We start from the raw sequence: 16,680 nt of genomic DNA, 5'->3' as shown, positions 1-16,680 counted from the left end.
CGCAATCTCAGCCCCGCTGCCGCCGGAAACGCCGGACTAGGGCAGATTTTTGGGGCCAATTCAGCCTTGGACCCTCACCGGCCACCACGAACCCACTTTTTCCTCTTCATGCTTCTCCTCTCCTCTACCCATTAGACAAGCGGCCGACCTTTGATGAACTAGAGGGAGGGATCCAAATCAGAATGAGGCAGGTCATCAGTAAGAATGCTAGAAACACCGGCATTAGAGAGGTTGCCAGAAATCTAAATCTTATACATATCAAAAGCATCAAATGCATACCCATAAGTTTCAGAAGGGCCACGAACCCTTGAAAGAGCCACGTGTCCTTAAAATGTTGAACGGTAAACTTTCGAAATCATGCAAAACAAAAATGTCTCGGCTATCAAAAGTCTTTAAACATAAAAAGGGAAACTAAAGCTGGAATAGCTCAGTTGGCTAGAGCGTGTGGCTGTTAACCACAAGGTCGGAGGTTCAAGCCCTCCTTCTAGCGTTTTTGCTGGTCCAATATTTTACCCCGCAGAAAAAACAGTTGGTCTTATAAGTAAATGATTTTTTCTCCCAATAAGAAACATAAAAGTTGCCCGCAGAAAAAACAGTTGGTCTTATAAGTAAATGATTTTTTCTCCCAATAAGAAACATAAAAGTTGAAAATAATGTCTAAAGAAACTGTAAATAGTTCTTCAAAGGGCCTTAGTTTCATGAGCCGAACATTCCAAATTATGAGCAGGAGCATACGAAGGACTGTATTCTAAATCAACATGAGTTCATCCTGTAGCTGTGCTAATGTCCAGGGAGAGGATAAATAATTTATCAGCAAGAACTTAGACCATAAAGTGTTTCCATAAAGTGTCCAGGGAGACCATAAAGTACAGCTTATGCCATAAAGTACAGCTAATTGGCTGCCGATCGATTAATTGATCTCTGTTTACTCGTATCTCTGTATGATTGCTCAGTGATCTTGTGGAGCGAACGTGGATCCACGCTGGAAATCATTGATCTTGTGGATATCATTTCGTGATGAAATTTGTCAAACTTACAAAACATTTGTTGAAGTTTGCCCAGAAGAAATTTAGATTTTTTTTTCTTTCTTCATTTTTATTATTTTACTATTCATCCCCGAGCTCGGGGGCGCAGAAGAGGACTTTCACGAGCTTTGGCCTTTTTGAAGAAAGAGAAAGCAACTGCGTGCGACATGACAGCAGCTCGATGTTCACAGAGAACACCGGCCACTCACTCAGCTCGAGGCGCTGAATTCACTGCGAAGCAGTTGAAAGAAGAGAAATGCGAGAGTCTACGCATAAACAACGCAAGTTTGCATCTGACACAACGTCGTTACTTGGATCGGCAAAAAGGTGAAACCCCCAAGTCTGCATTCCCCGTCAACTTTACTCGGCTGGGCTAGTGACTTCCAAGCATGCTCGGTTGAGCTCCTGCACAAGCAAGGCGCTCCATCGCGGCGAAGGAAGAATCCGATCAATGGAGAGCAAGCCGGCGACGACGCGGGTGTCCCGCCGGCCGCCGCCGCCGCAGCCACCGGCAGCCACGAGGAGCGCCGTGTGGCTCGTCGTCGGGCTGCTCCTGGCGCTCTGCTTCTTCTCCCTGCCGCTCTTCCTCGCGCTCTCCCCCAACCTCTCGGACGTGTGGCATCTGGGCGTCAGCGTCACCTCGCGCCACGGTACATGACACAACGATCGCATTTTCACACATGACCATGATCATATGGCATATATATGTCCACTTACTCACTCACTCCTTGACGAACGATGGTTTCCTTCAGAGAATGCGACGGCTCAGCCAGAGTCTTCAGCGGCGAGCCGGGACAGGCTGCTCGGCGGGCTCCTGTCGCCGGACATCAGCGAGGGCGCCTGCCTGAGCCGGTACGCGTCGTCCCTCCACCGCCGCAGGGCGTCGCCGCACTCGCCGTCGCCGTACCTGGCGTCCCGGCTGCGCAAGTACGAGGCGCTCCACCGCAAGTGCGGCCCGGGCACGCTCTCCTACAACAAGTCGCTGATGCAGCTGCCCTCCCCGCACAGCATGGGCCTCGTGGAGTGCCGCTACCTCGTGTGGGCGCCCACCTCGGGCCACATCGGCGACCGCGTGCTCTCCATCGCGTCCGCATTCCTCTACGCGCTGCTCACCCGCCGCGTCCTCCTCCTGCAGCTCGCCGACGACATGGCCGGCCTCTTCTGCGAGCCCTTCCCGGGCGCCACGTGGGAGCTCCCCGCCGGGGGCTTCCTCGCCGACCGCATCAAGGGGCTCCGCCGCGGCAGCGACCGCAGCTACGGGAACTTCATCCGGCCCGCCAACAAGGACAAGAGCGACGGCGAGCCCACCGCCGGCTTGGGGTTGCGGGCGGAGTCGCTGCCGCCGTACGCGTACGTGCACCTGGAGCACGACTACCGGCAGGCGGAGCAGCTCTTCTTCTGCGACGACGACCAGGCCGTCCTCGGCAACGTCAACTGGGTGATCCTGCGCTCCAACCTCTACTTCGCGCCGGGGCTGTTCCTGGTGCCGCGGTTCGAGGAGGAGCTCCGGTGGATGTTCCCGGCGAGCGACACGGCGTTCCACCACGTCGGGAGGTACCTCTTCCACCCGTCCAACGAGGTGTGGCAGCTCATCACGAGCTACTACACGTCGTACATGGCCAGCAGCTTCCAAGAAAAGATCGGGCTGCAGATCACCACCTTCGCCTGGAACCCCGTGCCGTTCGAGGAGTACTTCAAGCAGGTCTCGGCATGCACGACGAGCCAGGAGAAGATCCTGCCGGCGGTCGACACGACCCCGGGCGTCCTCCATGAGGCGGCGGCGTCCAAGGCGGTGCTCGTCAGCTCAGAGCACCCGGAGTACGCCGAGAAGCTCAGGTCCACGTACTACGAGCACGCGACAGTGACCGGGGAGACCGTCAGCGTGCTGCAGCCCGTCGGCGGCGGCGCTGGGAACCTCTCGCGCAACCAGAAGGCGGTGGTGGAGATGTTCCTGCAGAGCTACTGCGACGTGTCGGTGGTGAGCGGCTGGTCCACCGTGGGGTACGTCGGGCACGGGCTCGCCGGGGTGAAGCCGTGGCTGCTGCTGGCGCCGAGGAACCAGACGGCGGCCGACCAGCCCTGTGTGCAGGCGGCGTCCATGGAGCCGTGCTTCCACGCGGCGCCGAGCTACGACTGCAGGGCCAGGAAGAAGGGGGACCTCGGCGCCGTTCTCCGGCACGTCAGGCACTGCGAAGACGTCGGCGATGGCCTCAAACTATTTGACTGATTTTTCAAATGGCCCCATAAATTTACAAGCAGGAAAGGGCTGCAGAGTGATTCAACGGTGTTGTGTGAACTTCTCTTGTTCAACCAAAAATAATAGTGTAGTTGTTTTGCTAAATGTTCTTACTTACTTTAAGCAAAAGGAATATAGACCCAACACATTTCATTTTATTATGGCTTTATAAATTCTCAGACAGCTCTGATGCCTTACTGTTTTTTGGACTTATTAATTTGCATTCTGGGAGCAGTAGAGCCTCTGGAAACCATCAGAGACAGAAATGCTCATGTGAGAGATAACAAATCGTCAAGCTAAATGACGAAAAGAAAACACTGTCAACAGGTTCAGAGGTATGCTTCTTCTGATTCTAACGAAGACAGCTTCATTGACAAAGAGAAAAGATTGCAAGGTTGGTGACAAGCTCAGACCGACGAAATCAGATTTCATTTCTGAACGATAAGTACAATCGGTGTAAAAAAAATTGTGTAACCTACTTGATACATGTACAGAGGGATCATACCATAGGAAATCAGCAAACTACGGAGGTTCACTTCGAATGTGTCTTCTTCCTATTCATGAACATCATCGCTATGGAGCGAGGGAAGAAGGACTTCCGCGCCTTTGGCTCTGCTGCTGCAGTTGTCGCGATGGTGTCGGCTCTACCTAGGCCTCCTCCTTGCGCATGAGAAGCAGACGATCCCGCTGCATCAAAAGAGCATGCACTATCATTCAGAAGGCAGACACCGGGAATCGCGAGATCGGCATCGCCCGCCGTGTAATGTTGGCCATGCTTGGCTCTTCTTTTCCTCAGCTCGTTCTCCATTGTCAACTTGTTGTCTTGTGCTGTGATGACTTTCTCATGCGCGTCCCTCAGCGCCTCCCTCCTTTCATCAATCTGTTTGGTCAGCTGATGCAACTTATCCAAGCTCCTCACCTCTCCCTCCTTGGCCTCCTTGATCTTCTCAACTGCCTCCATAACCCGCTTCTTAGCTCGGTCATCGGCTTCCTTTGCTCTCTTGTTCAACGCATCGTAGTCTTCAAGTGGTACCATCATGCTCTTGTCACTTCCTCGGTTAGCTTGGGGATCTATTTCTCCCTCCTCTTTGTATTCTTGCAGTGCATTTGCTGAGGCCATTGCAATCTCTTCTGATGCTTTAACCGCGAGTATCTCCCTTGAAACTGCTTCTTGCTTCAACTGGACAATGTTGACGTCTGCCTTAGCTCGGTCTGCCTCTTCACTAGCCCTTGTAACCTCATCGCAGGCCAACCGAGCCTTCGCCTTTGCTAGTTGTGTTTCTTGAGTAGCCTTCTGTAGCTCTATGGGCATTTTAGCCGCTTCTGTTCTCTCCTGTACAACGCTGAGTTCACGCATCGTCTTTCTCAGTTCTTCCTGGAGAGACGAGACAGAAACTGTTGCATGATGCACTTTATCTTTCAATGCTGTGAGGTCTGCCTTCTCCTTCTCTAGATCAGCTCGTAATGCAGCAGCAGTATTCCACAGCCCTTTCACCTCATCCTTGGCCGTTTCGATGTTTGTCCTCATATCGTCAAGCTCTTTCCTGGTCTTTGCCAGCTTCATCTGGACACTAACCATGGATCGCACTTTCTCTCCAACCTCGCTTTCCTTCTCAGGCAGTATCCCTTCCATATAAGCAGTAAAGTCACTTTGCAGATTTGCCAGCAACGCAGAAGCAGCTTCTAGCTTAGACTCAAGATCTTTATTGGCCGAGATCTCGCCATTCAGCTTTTGAATCTCCTCCTCAGCTTGCTTCAACTCATTCTGCGAATCCAGCTTTTCTTGCTCATACGCCAAAGCCACATTTATTCTTCGCTCCTCTGCTATAATGTGGGTAGCGTGCGAAGAGGTAAGTGACTCTTTCAGTGAGATGAGCTCAAGGGTAAGGTCCTCCACGATCTTCTCAATCTCCTGAGACGCGGCAGTGGATTCATGTGCTCTAATCTCAGCATTCTCCCTATGCGTAATTAAAGCTGTGTGTTCCTTCTCAAGCTGCTCTAGCTCCTCTTTAACTGACTGCAAGTCTGCTAAGGCAGTCGCGTAGCGTTCTTTGGCAAGAGCAATCTCTGCCTTCACTGCAGCACTCTCTTTGCGAGCAATACCCTGTTGTATCTCTTTGTATCGTATCTCAGCGAGCTCTGCATCTTGCTGTGCTTGCAATGCTCCAGTTTGTGCTTTCTCCAGGCTTAATTTCAGCCCTTCTATGATCCGCCTGGTGCTACACAGCTCCTGCAGAACTTTGCTTTTCTCAACTTCTTCAGCTATGAATCTTCTCTGGTACTCGGGGCCTTCTTCCCGCACCTTGTCAAGTTTGAGTTGAACATTTTTACGCCTCTGAAAAAGGTATTAAAATCATAAGCTTGTAGAGCCAAGACAAGGCAATAAGAAGTACAATAAACATTTGAGAAAAAGAGCCATCACCTCTTTCCAGTCAAGAATCCCTCCAAATTTACTAACAGCATCTTTAACAGATTCAATCGGTGCTGCAGTTTCAACAAGAACTCTATTATCTAGAGCCTGAATGAAACGTTCGGCGATCTCCGCTGCCTTAAAAATGTTTCTTTCAGCTGAGTTATGGCGACTAATTTGTTGTTGTTCCTTCCCTTCAAGCTGGTCATGACAATTTTCCTCTACTTTGTTTGCACGACATTCATTAATTGTAAGGGAACCTATATCTTCACTGAAATTTCTATTGTGACCATTCCCCTTAGATTGGTTGTGGCAAATCTCCTCCCCATTCACACGTATATTATTAATTGTAAGCGAACTTAAATCTTCACTTAAATGTCTGTTATGACCATCTGGGGAACTTTCAGTAAAAACAACAGAAACAAGAGGCTTTGAATCAGTCAAGTTTTCCAGTGAGCCGGCAGTGTCTGGAACAACAGCTACTTGATGTACCCCTTTAACATTCAGTTCCTCCTCTTGCTGCACCCCTTTGACATTCAGTTCCTCCACTTTCTGCGCTCCTTCAACATTCAGTTCCTCCATCCCACGGCATGCAGGAATTACGCGATGGTGAGTTCAAATAATTATCATGGATAGCATTACTATTGGGTACCTGAAAAGTAACTAGCAAGTTAATAAATGAAACATTATGCTGATATATGTTCAGGAATCATGACTACCAAAATTATATGAGGTAGGTTAGCATTGCTTGACTGGCAACCAGAAAGGACGCATACACTTATAAATCTTAATAATTTCGTATGAGTTCAGCACTTCTCATATATCAAGTCAATTTATGTCAACTTTCATAAGAGGACAAGAGCAGTAGAGCTCTACCAGAAAACTCCATGCGCACTTTTAGTATTTACATCAATAGAATTAATCAAATATATATATATTTGATGGCAGAGCGTCTGCCCAATTCTTATTTGTGTTGTTAGTTGGCCCTTTGTGCTGGCAAAAATACACATCTAGTCAAGTTGCTAGGTGAACTGCGTGCTGGCCATCTGATCTCCAAGCAGACGAGATAAGCTATGCATCTCGATGAACTCAGGATAAGGCACTTATATTTTGCAAATACTTTAGTTTCTAAGACGATAGCCACCATGACCTTTTGAGGGCTACTCTGGCTTATCTAAGCTTGTGCATCCACTTACATAAGATTGTGTAATACCAGGTAAAGAGCTTATAGTTTGAAAAGCATCAACCTGTACAGTGTAATATCGTGTGCAATCCTCATCTATCATTTCACATTCTTCCTTACACTTAAAATTGTTACCGAGATTGTTAATTTTGTTTGAAAAGGACTAACCAGGGGTCCTAGGCCGAGTGTTTGACAAAACACTACCACTTTAGGGGTCGTCGTCCCACAGAACTACCACTTTTTAAAAAGTGGTCGAAAACTACCAAAAAATCTTAATTTTGTGACTAAAAACTACCAGTTTCAGGTAATAGACAGTTTAGACGATTTAAACATGTTGACCGTTCAGTTGACCGTTATTACAGGTGGGACCCACACGTTATTCTTCTTCCTCCTCTCTCTATCTTTCTTTGGCATTTTCACAAACAGCTTCTGTGCATGGGAGGGAAGGAGGTCAAACTCCGGTGACGCGCCCGCCGGGGAGACGCCCCTGCTGCACGCTGTGGTCGCCAGCTCCTTGCTGCCCGGCGAGGCGTCCTCCACGTCGTCGTCATCCTGGTTGCCGCCGAAGGCCGGCTCTCCCTCCCCCGGAATCAGGACCACCGTCGCGGCGAGCCCTTGCTGCCGGAAGCTAGTCCGTCGGGGCTGGCGGCGAACAGGTTGAGCAGCTCGTCGCCGACCAGATCCGCTGCCTCGCGTCCGCCGCCTCGCCGGAGTTCCCTTCGGTCGCCCCTCATCTCCGCCTCCCGTCGCTGGTGCCTAGCGCCGTCGCCCGCTTGTCTTGGTGCGCGAGACAACCCATGCCCCTGCGCCTGGAGAGCTATCGCGTGTGGGCACTGGGCGGCGGCGGCAAGTCATCGGACTCGCGTCCTTGGCAGCCGGTCCGGGCGCGTCCGCTACAGGCCGGTGGCGCGCCTGCTTCTTGGGGGCCTTGGGCGCGTCCGTGACAGAGACGGGAGCAGGCGTCGGACCCCGGGAGTCCATCGGCGGCGAGACGGGGGGACGGGTCCGGCGGCGAGACGGGGAACAGGTCCGGCGGCGTCGATCTGCAGCGCGGGTGGGGGTGAGAGGTGGGAGGCGACGGCTGCGGGTGGGCCAGTCTCCCCTGGCATTGACTTTTCAGCCACATTAGCCCTGACGGGTGGGCCAGTTTTGTCAGTTTTCTATTTAAATCGTCTAAAACGATCATCAAGTGAAACTGGTAGTTTTTAGTCACAAAATTAAGAATTTTTGGTAGTTTTCGACCACTTTTTAAAAGAGTTAATACATGTTTTAGTACATAAACTTGTGGTGGTGAGAACAGTTTCATACAAAAACTAAAAAACCGCAAAAAAGTAGTACATGAACTCTACTGCCGTAACAAACGCATACAAATCTGTCCGAACTAGTCCGCGTGGAGTGCCACGTCAACAACCTGCATTTATCTAGAAACCCCCCGGACTTGTCGCAAAATTCAGTCTTTCGTCCTCACTCGCGCCAGGCTGAATAGAGTTAAACAAAAACACCCTCGACGGTTCAGATATACAGCCGACGCCCTCGTAACCCCTCCCCAAACCCCTCCCCTGTCTCGTCCTCGACGGCGACCCAGGGTGACACCGTCTTGGGCGTGGCGGCGCCGGCGATCGATGGAGCCGCGGCTTCGCGAACCAGGGGAGTTCCCTCCCGAGTACGGTATGTACCGAATCCCTTCCTCTATACCGCAATTGGGAACCTAATTGGCCTGGGTTTGGTTAGGTTTAGGTGGCCCAGATGATCAATCCATGTTCGTCATATTTAGTGCTGAACAGTAGGTGTTTCCTGTGTGGATTGGTATGAGTTTCCTGTGCGGATTGATGGTAGACTAGGTTTTTGGGGATCGAGGCTGCAATCAGGAACCTAATCGGTGTGGGTTTGATTCTGTAGTTGATGTGCTGCTGTTGTAGTTTGTCTGGTGCTGTTGATGGGGATTAAAGAGGTGATTTTAGCATTCAGATGCCGTTGAAGATACCAATATGGAAGTGTAGTTTGTCTACTACTATTGATAGGAATCCATGCCTCTGTACTGCTGTTTATAGCATTGTAATGCTGTCCATGTGTTGAGTCCATGTCTGCTGATGAAAACTTCAGTTTTTAACTGCACATGTCTACTGCAATTTCAGATCAAAAGAGTGTGTACTGCAATTTCAGTTCCAGTTTAAAAGAGTGGGCAGAAAACTAAACTTAAGATCACTGCAAAATGAAGTGTGTACTGCAATTCCAGTTTAAAAGAGTGGATTTTAATTTATGGAAGTGTGCATTTGTCAGAAAGAGTGCATTTTTAACAAGTGTTCATTTCTACTGCATTTTTAAATTACTAATATGTTCGGGTGCACATATCTTCAGTTACAAATATGTTAGTACATTTACTGCCATGTCTCTCTTCATTTAGAGTTATCTTCACTGCCTATGTCCATTTTCACTTATATATTTCTCCAGTTACAGTTTTATTCAGTGCATATGTCCACTTATGTGTTGAATTGCATACATAAGTAATTCAGTTGCTGAGTTTTGAAATGTTCCGCTTTGTGCAGTGACAAATGGAGAAGACACTCAGTTGTTTTCAGTTGAGTTTGAGCACAATGGGATATTCATAGGGCAGGGTACAACTACAAACAGATCATATACAAATATTGGATGTACACATGATGCTTTCGACTGCTGCCATGTTGATACATGGTCATTGGGCATGGTGAAGTACTGTTTGTCCAGGTTGGATTATGATCCCACTGATCCATTGGTCAAAGTGTATTGGGTTTTGCCAGGGAAAGATATTATGGATGGCCTTGTCTGTGTGGACACTGAGGAAGCAATTGCTGCTATGGTCACTGCAAGCAAAGAAGATAAAACATTGGATGTAATAGTGGACGAGGAAAACAAAATAAGGACTTTGTATGGCGACGATGTCATACTCAATAGATGCCCAACACTACCTAGAAAATTGCCAAGGTCTGGTCAGTTTGGAGAAGGGACTTCTGGTTCATATGCAGAGGAGGCGAGGGAAGAGGAGGAAACAGGGGAGGAGGAGGAAGCAGGGGAATCAGGGGAAGCAGAAGATGCACAGACCGACTCGGACTTTTATGAGAGTGACTTTGACTGCGAAGATGGGGATGATGATCTGTTTGCTGAGAATGTGGATCCAGAGTTGAATGACAATAATGAGAAGCAAGCTGAAATATTTGACGAAGAGGACCCATTAGATTACGATGACCTCAATCTGTCCAAGGAAGAGCTTGAGAAGCTTAATTACAGATTTAGAGTATTCAATCCAGAGCTGGATAGCAACAACCCAATGTTCAGGGTTGGCTTGGTATTTGGAGAAATGAAAGAACTAAGGGCTGCACTCACTGCATACAGTGTCAAAAATAGAGTTAAAATCTATAAACCAAGGAATGAGGCAGAGAGGTTAAATGCATCATGTCAATCTGATTGTCCTTGGAAGCTTAAAGCTTCAAAAGACAATAGAACAGGCAGCATTGTTGTGAGAGAGTACAATGGAGACCACACATGTCAGAAAATATGGAACTCCAAGTGCTTGACAGTTAAATATCTCACACAAATGTTCATAGATGAATTTAGAGACAATAAGAAGATGGACTTGGTTACATTTGGAAGAAAAGTTCAGAAACAGTTTAAGTTGCTACCAGACAGAATGAAGTTGGGCAGAGCCAGGAAAGAAGCATTGAGGATCATTAATGGAGATGAAGCAGCTCAGTATAGCATGCTATGGGATTATGGCCAGGAATTGAGGAGAAGCAACCCTGGAAGCAAATTTATAGCTTGCACAACAAAGGTGAAGGAGAAGGATGACCTAGAGCCAAAGGATCATCTATCATCACTATATTGGTCTTATGATGCATGCAAGAGAGGCTTCTTGAATGGTTGCAGGCCAATAATCTTTGTTGATGGATGTCACTTGAAGAGCAAGTATAAAGGGCAGTTGCTTACAGCTGTGGGCATAGACCCAAATGACTGCATCTTCCCAATTGCCATGGGCATGGTTGAGGTGGGAGTCCACATTTACATGGGAATGGTTCCTCACTACACTAAAAAATGATCTAAATATTCTCAACACTTCTCCATTCACTATCATGAGTGATAGGCAAAAGGGATTAATCAATGCTGTTGAAAAGGTCTTCCCAGATGCAGAACACAGATTTTGTGTTAGACACTTGTACCAGAACTTTCATCAAAAGTTCAAAGGTGAAACAATGAAGAATATGCTTTGGGCCATTGCTAGGTCTACAAATATGGACAAATGGAAATTGAATAGAGACAAGCTCAAGGAGGAGAATGAAGCAGCTTACAATTGGTTGGATGGGAAGCACCCGAACCAGTGGGTCAAAGCATTTTTCTCAGATTTCCCGAAGTGTGACATACTACTGAACAACATGTCAGAAGTATACAATAGGTGGGATTTGATTGAACTTTAATGATTTGTTACTTGAGCATTTGTGTTGTCACTTCAACACTTGTTACTTGAGCTAATTATGTATTGTGTCATTTGTATGTACTTGCAGCTACATCTTGGATGCAAGGGAGCTTTGCATTGTGTCTATGCTAGATTGTATAATGCACAAGATGATTGTAAGGCATGAGAGTAAGCAGAGGGAAGCAATGGAGAAGTGGACAAGAAGAATCTGCCCCAAGATCAGGAAGAAGTTGGACAAGAATGCGGAGTACTCTGGTAACTGCTATCCAACTCATTGTGGTCTTGGAGTATATTCCGTTGAGTCTGGAAACAACACATACATTATAGACATTCCTGCTAGGTGTTGTGATTGTAAAAGATTTCAACTTAGTGGGGTGCCCTGCAATCATACAATTGCTTGCTGTAGAGCTGATAGGATAGATCCAGAAGAGTTGGTCCACAAATGCTATAGTATAGAAACCTATCTAAAGGCATATGGTCACAACATCATGCCTATGAGAGATAAAGCTCACTGGCAGAAAATGAATGGGATTAGAGTACACCCACCAGTTTTCACAAAGGTAATGGGCAGGCCACCAAAGAATAGGAAAAAGACCCCAGAAGAGAAGAAGAAAAAAGATGGTAGTATATATCTCAACAAGAAGGGTGTGACCATGCATTGCTCTATCTGTGGAAAATCCGATCATAACAAGAAAGGGCATGACAAGTACATGGCAGCAGAAGTTGAAGCTCAACTAGATGAAGAAGAAGAAATAGAAGATCCTTCAATTCTTCAGGCAAGTCACTGAATTTTGCAACATATATACTTTTTGCAAGTTACTTAATTATGCAACATAGACAATTCTGCAAGTTATCCAACTTAATTATGCATGCATTATCTTTGCAGGACATAATGCCAGCAAGACTAAATCCCAGGTTGGACCCAATGAATGTTAGAACTAGCATGGTGTACATGATGGGCCATGAGGTAAAATTCATAAAGCAAGCACTTGTTTTTTTAGTATCACATAACTGTATTTCTTGCACTTCTCCTAGCACTTGCACTTGTATAAATCTAGTTATTTCTCTTGCTTATTATAAATCCAGTTATTTTGTTTGCATCTTCACATTTGCAGGATAGAGCATATGTGAGCCAAGTGACACCACCAGGACCGTTGCCAGAGCAAGCAGCTTTTGTGCTTGATGCTATAGACTCAATTCCTCAAAGGACAAGAACGACCACGACAACCAACAGAGGAAGGGTGAGAGCCAGAAGAAAATCAAGAACTATAAGTGAGCAAACACATCTAGATGAACCTGGTTCTAGTGCACAAGCAGGAAGACAAAACAAAAGAAAAACAACAACATGCAGTACTGAAAGTGGAGTTGGGAGAGGAGCTGGCAGAGGAGGAACAAGAGCAAAAGGAGCTGGGAGAGGAGCTGGCAGAGGAGGAATAAGAGCAAGAGGAGTTGGGAGAGGGGCTACCAATGGAGCTGGCAGAGAAGTAGATGCCAATGGAACATACATTGGAGGGGCTGGCAGTGAAGCAGGCATAGGAGGAGCTTGGAGTGGATTTGGCACAGGAGGATTTGGAAATGGAGCAGGCATAGGAGGATTTGACAATGGAGCAGCCATAGGAGGTGCTTGGAATGGAGCAGGCATAGGAGTAGGGGGGGCTTGGAATGGAGCAGGCATAGGAGGATTTGACAATGGAGCGGCCATAGGAGGAGCTTGGAATGGAGCAGACATAGGAGTAGGAGGAGCTTGGAATGGAGCAGGCATAGGAGTAGGGGGAGCTTGGAATGGAGCAGGCATAGGAGTAGGAGGAGCTTGGAATGGAGCAGACATAGGAGGAGCTTGGACTGGATCTGGCATTGATCCATCTCAGTATCCACTATATAGACTCATGTTTGGAGATGATGGAGCTAGGCACATGATCCCAGACCTTAATGCCACGGATGAAGTACCAGTTTCACATAATGCACCTCCAGGAGATCAGTGCTAGAGTGCTTGAAGTTCTTAAATAAACTTCAAGCTACTTTGTAGAAGTTCATGTATGAACTTTATTTTTTTAAGTGCTCATTTTGTAATGGTGTAGCCACTATTTTTGTAATGATGCACCCACTTTAGTGTTGTGTGCAATCTGCTGTGATCAAAATTCAGTAAAAACTTGATCAGTTCTGCAATATACTGTGATCATATTCAACATTTAAATGTTGTCTTGCTTACTGAATTTTTTAGATGAATGTTTCTACCAAATTCAGACTTGTCTGAATTCAGTAAAAACTTGTTCTGGAGATGCATGTTTCTGCCAAATTTACTGCACTGGACTGAATTTTAACATCTATTTTTTTGCTGTCAAATTCAGTGCAAACAGAAGTTTCTACATCTGTCCAATTTTAACATCTATTTCTGACAGATTTTGCTTCTGCTGTCAACATGACTGAATTTTGCTTCTGCTGTAACATGACAAAAAAAATTGTAGGTACTGGGACTCGAACCCAGGATGAGCAGTGACATGCAACAGTCAATATACCAGTACACTATCAGTGGATTTCGCTCAAACTACGTGTTATATCTCTTTTCTACGCTGAGGACGCGACCTCACTACAGCCTTCCACGGCCGCGTACTCCAGTTTTTAGTGAGCACTGCAGCAAGCAAGGAGGCCACCCGGCGTTTCGTCTGCGACGCACGTCCAACAAGGGAGGAAGCTGTACTAGCGCTGCACGTCCATGTTACGGCCGCACACTCTGACCGTGTGTGTAGGGTGGCGGCACACCACGAGGCGGCGCGTGACGCATATATGGCGCGCCAACAGTTTGACCAGCAGCTGAGGATGGTCGCACGCAAGCCGGCGGCGCACGACGGCGAGGCTGGCTGTACCCGTGCCCTCATGCCCTGTCGTCGGACGACGAGGAGTAAGCATCTAGTCTGAACTTTCGTCAGTTCAGTTAGTGCAGACGAAAGCGCAGTTACGTCAGTGTAGTTGTACTGCCATCAGTGAGTCTTGCATCAGTAGTTTGTGCTCTCGCCGGCGATGAGAGATCAGCGGTGTTGAATGAGAGCGACAATGGCGGCGAGGGCAAGGGGCGAGAGAAGTTATTAGGGACTGAAATTAGGGAATCGCCGCGAGCAGAGGATTTGGAGTTTTGTGTGCTACTGACCAGGGGACCTAATAACATAAATAATATATATAGTGGGGGGCTTTCTAAAAAATAACAAGACACCGGGCGCGTGCCTTTATCCGACGTGGCCTGCCAAATGTCACGTTGTGAGCAATTTGTATGCGTTTGTTACGGCAATAGAGTTCATGTACTACTTTTTTGGGGTTTTTTAGTTTTTGTATGAAACTGTTCCCACCACCACAAGTTTATGTACTAAAACATGTATTAACTCTTTTTAAAAAGTGGTAGTTCTGTGGGACGACGACCCTTAAAGTGGTAGTTTTTTGTCAAACACTCGTCCTAGGCCCAACTGAACAATTCCCATTAGGCCAGTGAAACGGCCAAAGTTAACAACAAAAAAGAGCAATTATAGCACAAAAAGGCAAGATTGTTAACTTCGCATGGGTCTTGCAACGATTTGACAGTTTCCAGCAAGAGAAAGCCCCACTCTATCCAGGTGAACTGCACAAATTCATGGAATTTGTGCCCGGATTGAACAAATGCAGATCATGTTGTAACAGAAAACTACAACGAGCAAACAAATCAAGCTAATAGAAAGGCAGGACATGGAGAAAATTGCAATACCTCACATGAATCCCTTCTCCTTCCTCCCCATCTTGCCAAGAAGCTCCTCGATGGATGGGGAAAGGAGACGATTTTGGGACTGGAATCGGGGCTGGGGGAGGACGGGCGGAGAAAGAGAGGGGGATGGTGAGGAGGCAATGCCGCGCGCCAAGCATGGAGGCCCCCGAATCCACCAAAAGATAAGCGTTCGCCTATTCTTGGGGTTCCACAATTTAACCATGCGAATATGGGCAGGAGGCTGCCTTGTTCGCCCGCTTGTTCCATGCTCGAACTCCACCACAAGCCTAACCCCATGTGCGGAGCGAACGGAGACCTTGAGATGCGCCGCCGCTTCCCAGGCCTTCGCCGCCGTCGCCACCCCCCTACAACATTAATCCCTCCTGTGCTCTCCGCCGCTGCTGATACTGCCCCCCGCCGCCGCACCTGCTGCCGATGGGTGTAGTGGCGTCTGTGCTCGGCATCGGCGCCGATAGCGTCGGCGAGGAGATTTGATGGGTGGACGGGGAGAGTGCGGCTTTAAGAAGTGCAACATCGGGCGAGGCAGCAGGCCGGCGTCGTGGGACGGCATGAGAAACATCGGCGGCGGCGGCGGCGGCCCTCGCTCCCTTCTTCGCGATTGGGCGATGTGGGGGAAAAACAGGACATGGAGTCGAGACGCTTAAGGTCCACACTGTTTTTTCTTTTGGCAACATAGCCAAAAATATACTTCTACCACTCCAAAATATGTCTATATATTCCTAAAAATATTTGTCTTTTTAGATATTTTAACAAATGACTACACACGGAACAAAACAAAACGAGAAAATCTACACTCTAAAATATGTCTATATAAATCTGTATGTGGTAGTCCATTTGAAAATTCTAGAAAGACTTATATTTAAGGACATAGGGAGTAATTAATTAGGGTGAGCTGATAATGTGAATTTAGTTGGCCTTTTAAAAAGGATTGAATAAATAAAAAAGTTATTTCCATTTTGTTAAGTTATTTCTAAATCCATCAAAATTTACACCCTCAATATTGTTTTTTTTTAAACGAAGGCACAAGCTTCACCCTCAGTACCCATATAAGTCAGGGCTAGGCTAGTCGATAAGAGAAGAGCCATATAGTTAATACTTAATCTCTCCATCGTTATTGTACAACCATATACTCAGTCAATACATGCGAGAAAGAAGTAGGGTTTTACCTCCATCGTGAGGGCTTGAACCTAGGTAAATCTTCTCATGTTCCCTCTATGCTCTACTCGCCTAGCCATAATACCATAGCGAAGGATCTACCAAAAAATATTTCGACAGTGGCGCTCCAGGAACGAGATGTGCTAGGCGAGCTCGGAGATCAGATGAGTTATACAATTCACGTCGGCGTCTTCGCGCTAGGGCAGATGTTTGCGTCCAACGTGATGTGCTACATCACTGATTTGGTGGGCCGTATCGGGCTCGCCAAACCCTTCGTTGTAGGCTGGATTGTCGACTTCGGCAATCAGGAGTTCATCGCGGCGAGCTCATCCTCCAGGGCATAGCTTCTAGTCATGGCTAGGAGGAGCTGACAACCTTCAGAGTCTAGAGGGAACCAACAGGGTGGTCAGTGCAGTCCTAGTGGTTGAATGCGAGGAGGAAGGACACACATACAAAGTCTAGAGACCAGTACTATGTTT

General features: G+C 47.4%; 2 protein-coding genes and 1 non-coding gene across 3 annotated transcripts; 2 read left to right on the top strand and 1 right to left on the bottom strand.

Annotated features, from left to right (window-relative positions):
- Positions 1–416: 416 nt before the first annotated feature.
- On the top strand, positions 417–490 carry TRNAN-GUU. The gene has a single exon. It is a non-coding gene; the product is annotated as a tRNA-Asn (tRNA).
- A 917-nt stretch (positions 491–1,407) lies between these two features.
- LOC125509558 (galactoside 2-alpha-L-fucosyltransferase-like) lies at positions 1,408–3,419 on the top strand. Its single transcript, XM_048674546.1, has 2 exons — positions 1,408–1,675; positions 1,778–3,419. Exons 1-2 carry the CDS (start codon positions 1,477–1,479, stop codon positions 3,250–3,252), a joined length of 1,674 nt encoding a protein of 557 aa, XP_048530503.1. The 5' UTR covers positions 1,408–1,476; the 3' UTR covers positions 3,253–3,419.
- A 196-nt stretch (positions 3,420–3,615) lies between these two features.
- Positions 3,616–15,699, bottom strand: LOC125509557 (protein WEAK CHLOROPLAST MOVEMENT UNDER BLUE LIGHT 1-like). Its single transcript, XM_048674545.1, has 3 exons — positions 15,029–15,699; positions 5,684–6,323; positions 3,616–5,596 (listed from the first exon to the last, which is right to left on the bottom strand). The coding sequence occupies exons 2-3, from the start codon at positions 6,251–6,253 to the stop codon at positions 3,794–3,796; spliced, it is 2,373 nt and encodes a 790-aa protein (XP_048530502.1). The 5' UTR covers positions 6,254–6,323; positions 15,029–15,699; the 3' UTR covers positions 3,616–3,793.
- Positions 15,700–16,680: the final 981 nt, after the last annotated feature.

The sequence above is a fragment of the Triticum urartu genome, chromosome 5 (assembly GCF_003073215.2).
Source record: "Triticum urartu cultivar G1812 chromosome 5, Tu2.1, whole genome shotgun sequence".
NCBI lineage: Eukaryota > Viridiplantae > Streptophyta > Magnoliopsida > Poales > Poaceae > Triticum > Triticum urartu.
The sequence above is the reverse complement of the archived record's forward strand: the minus strand, read 5'-3'. Positions and strand labels throughout refer to the sequence as shown.